Raw genomic sequence first — 13,157 nt, forward strand, 5'->3', positions numbered from 1 at the left:
AGAGAGAGAGAGAGAGAGACAGAGAGAGAGAGACAGAGAGAGAGAGATGGGGAGAGAGAGAGAGAAATAAATAAATAAATAAAAAGTGAGAAGAGAGAGAGAGTTTTGAAAATGTTGAGATTGAGAAAAAGAGAGAGAAAGAGAGAGGAGAAAGCTGAAGAAAAGAGAGACAGAAGGGAGAGAGAACAGAGTAAAGAGAGGGAGACAGACGTAGGTAGGGGAGATGGAGGGAGAGATCCGCTGGAGGAAAAGGAGAGGAAAGCATGAATAGGGGCTGAGTTAGATATTCAGTGGAGGAGGAGGGAGACAGAGAGAGGGAAGGGGGACAGATATAGTAGGAGAGGAGAGAGAGAGAGGGAGGAGGGGGACAGAGAGAGAAGGGAGGAGGTAGAGAGAGAGAGAGGGAGGGGGACAGATATAGTAGGTAGGAGGAGAGAGAGAGGGAGGGGGACAGATATAGTAGGTAGGAGGAGGAGAGAGAGAGGGAGGGGGGACAGATATAGTAGGTAGGAGGAGAGGAGGAGAGAGAGGAGGGGGGGACAGATATAGTAGGTAGGGAGAGAGAGAGAGAGGGAGGGGGACAGATATAGTAGGTAGGAGGAGAGAGAGAGGGGAGGGGGACAGATATAGTAGGTAGGGGGAGAGAGAGAGGAGGGGGACAGATATAGTAGGTAGGAGGAGAGAGAGAGGGAGGGGGACATATATAGTAGGTAAGAGGAGAGAGAGAGGGAGGGGGACAGAGTAGGTAGGAGGAGAGAGAGAGGGAGGGGGACATATAGTAGGTAGGAGGAGAGAGAGGAGGGGGGGGACAGATATAGTAGGTAGGAGGAGAGAGAGGGGGAGGGGGACAGATACAGTGGGTAGGACGAGAGAGGGAGGGAGGGATAGATACAATAGGGAGGAAGAGAGAGAGGGAAGGAGGGAGGGATAGATACAGTAGGGAGGAGAGAGAGAGAGGGAGGGAGGGATAGATACAGTAGGGAGGAGAGAGAGAGAGAGAGGGAGGGAGGGAGGGAGGGAGGGAGGGAGGGAGGGAGGGAGGGAGGGAGGGACATAGGTGGAAAAGGCAGAGAGAGAATCAAGAGAAGTGGTGAGAACCCCAATTACATGACGTGTGCATATATACCACTGCCCCTACAAAAACATCCCCTATAAACAGTTCCCTTTCCCCAGTGGTGTTATGATCAAGCAGGGGCCCCACCACATGATGTGACTGGCCATGAGGCCACCTACCCAGGGAGGGAGGAGCACGGTGCAGAGAACTCACTGGTGGCACTAACATACCTCTAATTACTACACTCTCCCTCTGCACAGGCTGGCCATTAGGCCTAATGAATGGATAGGCATGCACACTGCGTACTTATTATGTTAGGTGTCTGCCTCCTCCCTCTCTTTAACAGTAACCTCTCTCTCTCCCGCTCAACGATATTCCCTCTCTCTCAAAAGTATTCTCTCAATTGTTTCTCTCTCTATCTTTCCCTCAATCTGTATCTGTCTTGCCCGATTCTGTCTCTAAAATGAACTGCTCTTTCCCTCGTAGATATATCTCTATCTACTTGTGTCGATACCTCTCCACTGTGTGCTTCTCAGTCTCTCTCTTTCCACTCGGTTTGCTTTTCAAACCCCTCTTCCTGCAATTCAAATCAACTAAAAAGTCAGACTATTCCCACCTCCTCCCCAGTCCAAACTCACAGAGAACAAAGTGAGGATCGTTACAGAGGTTATTTCTCTTAATTGCGTGAAACGAGCCCACCGCATCCTCCCTGGAGCGTAGAGGTGATTCGCCCATTAGGAGTACTACATTAGCACTCTCTCCATTATAACAAAAGAAAAGCTAGACAAAGTGATCTGCATTTAATTACATGTCCTTTTAATCTTAGAGGCCCATAATCGCATAATTGCTCGAGTGGAGAGTGTGAGGCGTACCTCAGGGGTGAGTATTTAACCCAGATTAATTGCTCATTGGCTATGGTAATGGGCGGTTGGAAGCTTCACATCTGTTTATTGTCATGCAAACGACTGTTAGTGATAAGAAACCAAAGTTCTATTATGGGTTTCTCTGGTGCTGAGTTGCTATGGCGATGTGGAATATGTTATTTATGTGTTGGGGCGGACGTTTTCCCACTGTATCGAGGTCTGCACTGAGTGACACAGCAGGCGGTGATGTACTGTAAGAAACTCCAGAGCCCGGTGACATGCACACACATACGCCCACACGGGCTTCGCCCACGGCCCACCTATGGATGCACCCTGGGAAAATAATGACAACCCCAGGGAAAGAGGTTGGTTGCGCAGAACCGACTCGTATCAATCTCCCACCCGGGTGTTTATCTAGCTGCCAGCCTGCAGTGACAGTGGCTGCTACGGACAATATACCACGGTTCCTCTGCGCCACACAACGCAGAGTGCCTGGACACAGCCCTTAGCCGTGGTATATTGGCCATATACCACAAACCCCAGAGGTGCCTTATCGCTATTATAAACTGGTTACAAATGTAATTAGTACAGTAATACCCGTGACATATGGTCTGATATACCACCACTTTCGGCCAATCAGAATTGAGGGCTCGACAAACTCCGTTTATAATATGGATTATACCTTCAGAGTACTGTATGCAGGGTGTGCATGGACTGAGTCAGGAGTACAGTATGTGGGTGTGTATGGACTGAGTCAGGAGTACAGTATGTGGGTGTGTATGGACTGAGTCAGGAGAACAGTATGCAGGGTGTGTATGGACTGAGTCAGGAGTACAGTATGCAGGGTGTGTATGGACTGAGTCAGGAGTACAGTATGTGGGTTGGATAGGAGAGCTCATCTAAATAAATCAAGACTATACATCCATTGCAAGATACATAAGCGTTTGTGTTTGCGAGTACTTCACTAAATGTCATCCGACACTATCGTATATATATATATAATGGACAATCAGAGGCACGTCCAAAACAATGTTCAGCTGATGTGAAACCCCAAACTCTCTCCCCAAGTGGCCTGATCTTAAAACAGCCCCGTGGGTAAATAAAACCATGCAGAGAGCCTGTCAGCCACCTCTGATTCATTTACCTTATTTCAATGATTCATCTCTCCTTTAAAACGTGACCTGCGTGCTAATTAGCATGCTGTGTCTCCACGCCGAGGCTGACAGGCAACTATGAACATGGAAATGAGGGCTTTGGGGATGGAGGGAGCGAGCGGGGGAACGGAGAGGGGGACGGTTGGAGGGAGGGGTACTGGGGTAGATCCAGACGGTTACCTGCTGAAAGACGTCCGCCCCCTCATCATAGTCCACCACGGTGAAGAAGAGTTTGTTACAGAAAGCTGAAGAGTAGCGCCAGGAGTTAGCCAGCACCTGGTACTCCTCGTTAGCTTGTCTGTTAAAAAGACAGGGGGGAGGGAGGGAGAGAGAGAGAGAGGGAGAGAGAGAGAGAGAGAGAGAGAGCGAGAGGGAGAGCGAGAGAGAGAGAAAGAGAGAGAGAGCGAGAGAGAGAGAGAGAGGGAGAGAGAGGGAGAGAGAGAGCGAGAGGGAGAGAGAGAGAGTGAGAGGGAGAGCGAGAGGGAGAGAGAGAGAAGAGAGAGAGAGAGAGAGAGAGAGAGAGAGAGAGAGAGAGAGAGAGAGAGAGAGGAAAAGAGAGAGAGAGAGAGAAAGAGAGAGCGGGAGAGAGGGAGAGAGAGAGAAAGAGAGAGCGAGAGGGAGAGAGGGAGAGAGAGGGAGAGAGAGAGCGAGAGAGGGAGAGAGAGAGCGAGAGGGAGAGAGCGAGAGAGCGAGAGGCAGAGACAGAGAGAGGCAGAGGCAGAGACAGAGAGAGGCAGAGACAGAGAGAGGCAGACAGAGAGAGAGAGAGGGGGGGGAGGAGAGAGAGAGAGCGGGAGAGAGAGAGCGGGAGAGAGAGAGAGAGAGAGAGAGAGAGAGAGAGAGGAGAGAGAGAGAGAGGAGGGAGAGAGAGAGAGAGAGAGAGGGGGAACGGGGGAGAAAGTAGAGTTGAAAAGAGGAGAGGAAGACAGAGGGGCAGAGACAAAGGCAAAAGGGAAATTGAACAAGAGAGGGAGAGAAAGAGGGAAGAAGAAACAGATGAGTAAATGCTGGTGATGATCATGGCCACGTTGGCTTGAGTAAGAGACGGACGAGAGAGAGAGAGAGATACTCATGCCACATGTTCCTCCCCAGAGAGAGAAGGATAACGACGCCGTGAGAAGAATGTCGCTACAGCTGTAATTAGTGCTGCTCTATCCTGTCCTGGACAGACGAGGAAAACATCCCGACGAACCACCGTCTCTACCCATCGCTTTCCTTTTAACTCTGGCGCTGCTGCCACTTCTTATGCCCGTCGCAGTTCCCCCACACTGACATGACAGGGGAAACCATAACAACAAATAAATAAAACGGGCCAATTAGAGGGGAAATTACGGCAGACATTTTGCAAATTGAGCCATAGCCACTCAACCTGTCACAGGTAAATACAGACAGCGGTGGGCCCGCCAGGTCTGTCACAGTGGTGGATAAGAAGATGGAAATGAATGTACAGCAAACTTCTTTATATAATGTGACGTAATAGAGTTGAAAGTAGGGTTACAAAATCCCTGAAACGTTCAATAAATTCCCTGGTTCTCCAGAAATCCTTGTTGGATGATTCTGGATTTTATATTCCCTCCTGTTTCTGGGAATTCTCCAAGAGGGATACCGGAAAAACCAGGGAATGTATTGAAAGTTCCAGGAATTATGCAGCCCTAGTTAAAAGTCAACTTAAAACTAGTGGAAAGAGAGTTTGGGCCTGTGGAAGTCTTGAAGCTTCCAATTTAGAGCTCAAATAACCTCATAAAAGCATGTTTACTCCAGATGGCTTCGTAAAGTCGCAGCGCCAACGTCTGGCCACAACTTTAATGTCCTCTGACAACTTTAATGTCCTCTGCCACACGTTACAGTACATGAATTAACAAACGGGACAACAGAAAATCATGAATAAAACAAGTAGCAAAACACTCGTTTCTGTTGGGAATTAAACACAAGTGCCATAAATTGCATGTCGACTTGCATCAATGTTGCATTGACTTCATGTACTATTCATGCTCCTCCATAAGTGATATGGCGTGTAGTGTTGCGCACTCTGTGCTGCTCCACGTATAGTGTGTCTCTTCAGAGAGCAGAGTGTTGTGTTTGGTGGCTCTTTTGGTGATTAAAGTCTGTAAACAATTAGTAGCTTTCAGCACAGTGCACTTTAAATCGTACCGTCATTGGAGGGAGAGAGAGAAAGAGGAACTGAGACGGAGAGAAGGAAACAAACAAAGAGAGAGTGGTACAGAAAAGAGAGCGAGAAGAATGAAAGAAAGAGTGATGGCAGTGCGAGGACCCCGGCGATTAGCAGTCCCTCCCGGTGCCCGTCTGTACTTTGAACGCTGGCGGGGGGGTCACAACCCAAAATGTGTCTTGGGCGCCCGCTGAATAGCGACGCGATGGTATCGTTTATGCAAATAGTCTGTTCCAATTGCGAAGCAGAGAGAGCTGGCGCGTGACATTAACTAATGCGCTTCGGAGTGACATCCTCAAATTGAAAGGAAACCTTGTTTCCTGGTTAAGATGAATCATTTTAATATGAATGGATATATAAATGCATACGTGGAGGTTGGCCCTGCCGTCGTTGAGAGCAGGAAGAGAGAACGAGAGAAAAACAAAAAACAAGAGGAACAGAGAGAGAGAGAGATAAATAATGAAGTGATTTGAGTCGACAGCAGATGATTAAAAAAGCATTATGGGTCACGGGGAACAGAGAGGGTGATGGGAGTGGGAAAGGTCAGTGTGGATTAAATTAACTTCCTCTATTTCCGTAATACACATGATTATTCCCTGGTCGGCGTCATCTTTATTCAATGAAGCAAACGGCTGGGTTCTCCGTGTGAAGGGTTCTCCGTGTGAAGGGTTCTCTGTGTGAAGGGTTCTCTGTGTGAACGGTTCTCCGTGTGAAGGGTTCTCTGTGTGAAGGGTTCTCTGTGTGAAGGGTTCTCTGTGTGAACGGTTCTCCGTGTGAAGCGTTCTCCGTGTGAACGGTTCTCCGTGTGAAGGCTCCTTGAGGAGAGAAACACCCTGGTGAGACACTGGGCCCCAAAACGGAGATCTAGACTGAACACACTGGCTGTTATGTAGAGTAGATCACTGTCTGGAGGTCATCACTACAGGTCAACAGGTCATGTTGACTGTCGTCTATGTCATAGCCAAAGGTAGATCTAGACTGAACAGACTGGCAGGTTGATGGACCATCACTAAAGGTCAAAAGGGCATGATGACTTCAGCCTATGTCCTTGTCTTTAAACTCCCCCCTTTACCCAAACGTAGATCTAGACTGAATAGACTGACTGTTCTGTAGAGTTGTTGATGGGTCATCACTAGAGATCAAACAAAAGGTCATCATACTTTTCTTTATTCTGTTTGGTCTCTTTCATCAACTGTATGATTGATTTGTATTATCTTGTATTGACTGATTGGGCCGAGGTGGGAAACTCCAGGATAATCTAAATAAATCTATGTTTTATTGTCACACACACCAGATAGGTGCAGTGAAATGTGTTGTTTTACAGGGTCAGACATAGTAGTACAGCACACCTGGATCAAACTATCATCCACATGTCTTTCACCTTGTCGGGTATTCTAACCAGCCATCTTCGGGTTACTGGCACAACCCTCTGACCGCCAGGCTACCTGCTGCATCCCTGATTCAAATAAACAGCTCATCCTGATCTTCAAATCAAATCACTATTTATTTCAAGTGTATTTCACATGGTCTCAACACACTGGGCTGGAGCAAAAACCTGCAAAAACTGTACACAGTGCTGTGTAGCATAGCGCCTCCTGTCTGTGGTCGTGTGGGGCTGCGGCGCGGAGGGGTTCCATACCTGCAGACGGAGCACTGCCTCTGTGGCTGCAGCGCAGTGAACATCACGATGACCGAGTAGTTCCGGGGCGGGGCCTTGACGAACCTCCGGAACTTATCGCCGTTCATCCGGATCACGGAACGCCTGGAGCTCCACTCCATCATCTGATCCACCTTCTCCACCAACATGTTCTGGATAAACAGGGATGGAGAGAGGAGGACGAGAGGGGAGGAAGACGGAAAGGGAAAAGGAAGGAGGAAGGGTGAACGGGAAGGGAAAAGGAAGGAAGGGTGAACGGGAAGGGAAAAGGAAGGAGGAAGGGTGAGACGGGAAGGGAAAAGGAAGGAGGAAGGGTGAGAGGGAAGGGAAAAGGAAGGAGGAAGGGTGAACGGGAAGGGAAAAGGAAGGAGGAAGGGTGAACGGGAAGGGAAAAGGAGGGAGGAAGGGTGAGAGGGAAGGGAAAAGGAGGGAGGATGGGTGAACGGGAAGGGAAAAGGAGGGGGATGGGTGAACGGGAAGGGAAAAGGAGGGAGGAAAGGTGAACGGGAAGGGAAAACGAGGGAGGAAGGATGAGAGGGAAGGGAAAAGGAGGGAGGATGGGTGAGAGGGAAGGGAAAAGGAGGGAGGAAGGGTGAGAGGGAAGGGAAAAGGAGGGAGGAAGGGTGAGAGGGAAGGGAAAAGGAGGGAGGATGGGTGAGAGGGAAGGGAAAAGGAAAACAGGAGAAACCATTATGACCAAGTATTAAACTAGGTGTCAACCAGGAAATAATTGGTGTTTTCTAGAATGAATGAGTCACACACAGGAATCTCAAGGGGGCTATCAAACGTTGTGATGTGTGACAGCCATTGTGCTGTACAACTCTCCCACGGAATCTATTTTCCTGTTGTTGAAAATCTACACGTTCAAGGGTATGCCTTCACAAAAGGGCATTGTGGTAGAAGTCGAAAACATTGATAAACTATTTTGCGGCCTGGCTCTCATTTGACATTTTATTCATGTGCACTGAATACGAGCTCTGAACAGAAGCGCAGTACCTAACAACTTAGGCTCGTGTTAAGAGTCGAGAAACTCATAGTAAAAGTCGAAAAAAACAACATAGAGTAACTCGTGGCATCGCTCTCTTTCAAAGTCTCATTCACTCAGCAACTCAAGGACGAACCGTTCCAAATTCACACGGGGAGATTACAGTTGCTACTTTTTACACAGTTCTCTTCAGAGTTGTGTAGTGATAGACTTTCTGCTGTCGCCATGACAACTGCCAGCCAATGTCCTGCCCCACTAACTGGATAGTTACTGTATAATGTAGAGGGATTGTATTTGAACTGCCCAACGTGACCAGAAGTCTTCCTGACAGGTATCATGGTAGGGTATCAGCTCTCACTAACTGGATAGTTACTGTATAATGTAGAGGGATTGTATTTGAACTGTCCAACGTGACCAGAAGTCTTCCTGACAGGTATCATGGTAGGGTATCAGCTCTCACTAACTGGATAGTTACTGTATAATGTAGAGGGATTGTATTTGAACTGTCCAACGTGACCAGAAGTCTTCCTGACAGGTATCATGGTAGGGTATCAGCTCTCACTAACTGGATAGTTACTGTATAATGTAGAGGGATTGTATTTGAACTGTCCAACGTGACCAGAAGTCTTCCTGACAGGTATCATGGTAGGGTATCAGCTCTCACTAACTGGATAGTTACTGTATAATGTAGAGGGATTGTATTTGAACTGTCCAACGTGACCAGAAGTCTTCCTGACAGGTATCATGGTAGGGTATCAGCTCTCACTAACTGGATAGTTACTGTATAATGTAGAGGGATTGTATTTGTACTGTCCAACGTGACCAGAAGTCTTCCTGACAGGTATCATGGTAGGGTAGCAGCTCTTACTAACTGCTCAGCAGAAGTTTCAACCAGATTGATATCACTGGTGTCTAGACAAGAAGAAGTGCTCTTCAACCAGACTCTGTAGACAGCCTAATACTTAACCTCCGGGTCTCTTAAGCATGTGTGTGTGTGTGTGTGTGTGTGTGTGAGTGTCTGTGAGTGTGTCTGGGTCACACGTCCATGTCACCGCCTGTCTGTAATGGCACCTTCAATTATAACATCAGTGTTGCAGAAAGAAATCTAGGACTCTGTATCTCCTCCTCTCTCTCTCTCCCCCTCTCCTTCTTTACTGTCTCTCCACCTCTTGCTAATCTCCCCCCTCTCTCTCTCTCTACTCTCCCCTCTCTCTCTACTCTCCCCCTCTCTCTCTACTCTCTCTACTCTCCCCTATCTCTCTCTCTCGCTACTCTCCCCTCTCTCTCTCTCTCTCTCTCTCCCCTCTCTCCACCTCTCGCTACTCTCCTCCCTCTCTCTACTCTCCCCTCTCTCTCTCTCTCGCTACTCCCCCACTCTCTACTCTCCCTCTCTCTCTCTACTCTCCCCTCTCTCTCTCTCGCTACTCTCCCCTTTCTATCTCTACTCTCCCCCCTCTCTCTCTCTCTCTCTCTACTCTCCCTCTCTCTCTCTACTCTCCCCCTCTCTCGCTCTCTCTCTCTCCTCTCCCCTCTCTCTCCTCTCCACTCTCTCTCTCTCTCCCCCTCTCTCTCTCTCTCTCTCGCTACTCTCCCCTCTCTCTCTCTCTCTCTCCCCTCTCTCTCTCTCTACTCTCCCCTCTCTCTCTCTCTCTCTCTCTCTCTCTCTCTCTCTCTCTCTCTCTCTCTCTCTCGCTACTCTCCCCTCCCTCTCTCTACTCTCTCCCTCTCTCTCTCTCTCTCTCTCCCCCTCTCTCTCTCTCTCTCTACTCCCCCCTCTCTCTCTCTTTTCTATACTCCCCCCTCTCTCTCTCTACTTTCCCCCTCTCTCTCTCTCGACTCTCCCCCTCTCTCTCTCTCGACTCTCCCCCTCTCTCTCTCTCGACTCTCCCCTCTCTCTCTCTCTACTATACCCTCTCTCTCTCTAAACTGCAGATGAGGGCTGTCATCAACTTTTCTGTATTTATTTCCTGATTTATATGGTTTCTATTAATCCTCATCAAATGGACACGTCAAGAGAGGGAGGGATCAGAGGGTGAGTGGCGAAGTCGCTGAATAATTTAACGGTTGGATTTTGTAGGAGTCCAAAGTTGACAAAAAGGACTGAGGCTGACTGTCTCAGTGTGAGTGTGAGGCTAAATGAAATATATTTTACTGGGAGGGTGAAAGGTTTCTGACTGGCTAGGATGTTTGATACAGTAGGGGGCAAAGACACAACCCTGCATAGAGACACAACATACCATTATTGTGCATGGATGGATGCATGTCTCAGTGTGTGAGAGAGAACGCTTGGCAGTCTTCCCTTGCGGAGCAGAGCGGCAGGTTCCCTCCACTGCCTCCCCCCATAGGAGGCCCTGTCAGGCCTTCTGCCAATCACACACAGCGCTAATGATGTACCGGTCACACACACACACACACACACACACACACACACACACGAAATGAGCGATGGAAGGAGGGATGGAGATATAAAAGAGTAGTACAAAGGCACTGGAGAGGAAAGATGGAGGGAGCGAGAATAGGGGAGAGGGAGAGAGAGAGACAGAGAGGGGATGGCAGAAGATGAGAACCAGAGGGATCAAATGAAAGACAGAAAGAGAGAGGGAGAAACTAAATAAGAGAGGCGTGGATAGAGTGGGCGAGAGAGAGCAAAAGATAAAATGAGGTGGGAGAAGTAGTGAGAGAGAGAATAAACAAAGAAAGATGGAGGAGGAGGAAACGCTGCACAAACAACAAAGAAGACCAGCCAATGTCAGCATTCTCTATTAAATTGACTCAAGTCTAGTTCTAACCGTGCAGCCATTAAATAAAACTCTGTTTTGGCCACAAGGGGTAGTATCTTCCACCAAAACCATCACAATGTGATACCTCTCTCTCTTCCCCTGTCTGACAGGCACTGACTAAACAACCTTCATTCACCCCCACAGAAATGTCTCTGCAGTGTCTCAGTTCAAACACACTCACACTCACACTCACACACACACTCACACACAGTCACACACACACACACACACACACACACACACACACAGTCACACACACTCACACACACACACTCACACACACACACACACACACACACACACACACACAGTCACACACACTCACACACACACACTCACACACACACACACACACACACAGTCACTCACACTCACACACACACACACACACAGTCACACACAGTCACACACACACACACACACACAGTCACACACACTCACACACACACACAGTCACACACACTCACACACACACACACACACAGTCACACACACTCACACACACACACACAGTCACACACAGTCACACACAGTCACACACAGTCACACACAGTCACACACACTCACACACAGTCACACACACTCACACACACTCTCCTTCACCAGGTGGCTAACTAAAGTGACGTGTCGGAAGACTGTTGACAGCTTGATCCCTGGTGAGCGTCCGCTTCACGGAGACGAAGCACATCGCCACTTCCGTCGGAAGTGTCGCCTCCCTCACACACTCACAGAAGTACGTGCGGGGATACACACACATTGTGTACTCATGGGATAGCTCTATGACTGGGAATCAGTGGGTAGTGTATCCTGGCAGCACTCACTGCCAAGGTACCTCGTAGGTACAGCAAGCATCTGGTCTCTCACTGGCATTTAGTCATTTTCAATATTTGAACAGACATGTAAATATGTCGCCAAAAAATAACAAATCCCAGAATTAGAAAGGAATGTGGTATTTTTCCACAGACTATCACACATCCCATCAGATGAAGATCTCACCGACCAGATGAACATGGTCAACATAACCGACCTACATCTAATGAACATGGTCAACATAACCAACCTACATCTAATGAACATGGTCAACATAACCAACCTACATCTAATGAACATGGTCAACATAACCAACCTACATCTAATGAACATGGTCAACATAACCAACCTACATCTAATGAACATGGTCAACATAACCAACCTACATCTAATGAACATGGTCAACATAACCGACCTACATCTAATGAACATGGTCAACATAACCAACCTACATCTAATGAACATGGTCAACATAACCAACCTACATCTAATGAACATGGTCAACATAACCAACCTACATCTAATGAACATGGTCAACATAACCAACCTACATCTAATGAACATGGTCAACATAACCAACCTACATCTAATGAACATGGTCAACATAACCGACCTACATCTAATGAACATGGTCAACATAACCAACCTACATCTAATGAACATGGTCAACATAACATCTAATGAACATGGTCCATAACCAACCACATCTAATGAACATGGTCAACATAACCAACCTACATCTAATGAACATGGTCAACATAACCAACCTACATCTAATGAACATGGTCAACATAACCAACCTACATCTAATGAACATGGTCAACATAACCAACCTACATCTAATGAACATGGTCAACATAACCAACCTACATCTAATGAACATGGTCAACATAACCAACCTACATCTAATGAACATGGTCAACATAACCAACCTACATCTAATGAACATGGTCAACATAACCAACCTACACCTCCAGATTAACACTCTACATGGTCAACATAACCGACCTACACTTCCAGATTAACACTCTACATGGTCAACAGAACCGACCTACACCTCCAGATTAACACTCTACATGGTCAACATAACCGACCTACACCTCCAGATTAACACTCTAATGAACATGGTCAACATAACCGACCTACACCTCCAGATTAACACTCTACATGGTCAACATGGTCAACATAACCGACCTACACCTCCAGATTAACACTCTACATGGTCAACATAACCGACCTACACCTCCAGATAAACACTCTACATCACATATGTCAGAGTCAAGGCCCGCGGGCCACATCCGGCCCGCAAGAATGTTTTTTACGGCCCCTGGGATGATCTTGATTTATTATTAGAACCGGCCCGCAGCAAGCCGGCAGCCCGCAGATCTTTTACACGCACCAATACTACATTTCCCACAATGCAAAGGTGACGCACCGAGCAGTAGGCTGCTTCATTTCAATATTTATTGGCACAGCAGTCGTCAGCATCACAGTAAAATTAACTTTCAGATACCCATCAAAAATGGCAAAACGGAAGGTGGATACTGAGAACCGGGGGTTTCAAACAAGGTGGGAGTCGGAGTATATGTTCACGAAGGTAGCTGGAAAACCTGTGTGTCTTCTGTGTGGAGAAAGTGTGGCGGTACTGAAAGAGTATAATCTGAGACGACATTATGAAACGAAA

General features: G+C 47.6%; 1 protein-coding gene across 2 annotated transcripts in view; it reads right to left on the reverse strand.

Moving 5' to 3' along the window:
• Positions 1 to 13,157, reverse strand: part of tusc3 (tumor suppressor candidate 3) — a 121,745-nt gene that overhangs the window by 79,681 nt on the left and 28,907 nt on the right. For both annotated transcript variants that reach the window (XM_065003746.1, XM_065003745.1), the window contains exons 2-3: positions 6,881 to 7,050; positions 3,252 to 3,369 (exon numbers count right to left, since the gene is read on the reverse strand). In XM_065003746.1, coding sequence (XP_064859818.1) covers positions 3,252 to 3,369; positions 6,881 to 7,050 — 288 coding nt within the window. The remainder of the gene's footprint in view (positions 1 to 3,251; positions 3,370 to 6,880; positions 7,051 to 13,157) is intronic.

The sequence above is a fragment of the Oncorhynchus nerka genome, linkage group LG18 (genome assembly GCF_034236695.1).
Source record: "Oncorhynchus nerka isolate Pitt River linkage group LG18, Oner_Uvic_2.0, whole genome shotgun sequence".
Classification (NCBI taxonomy): Eukaryota; Metazoa; Chordata; class Actinopteri; order Salmoniformes; family Salmonidae; genus Oncorhynchus; species Oncorhynchus nerka.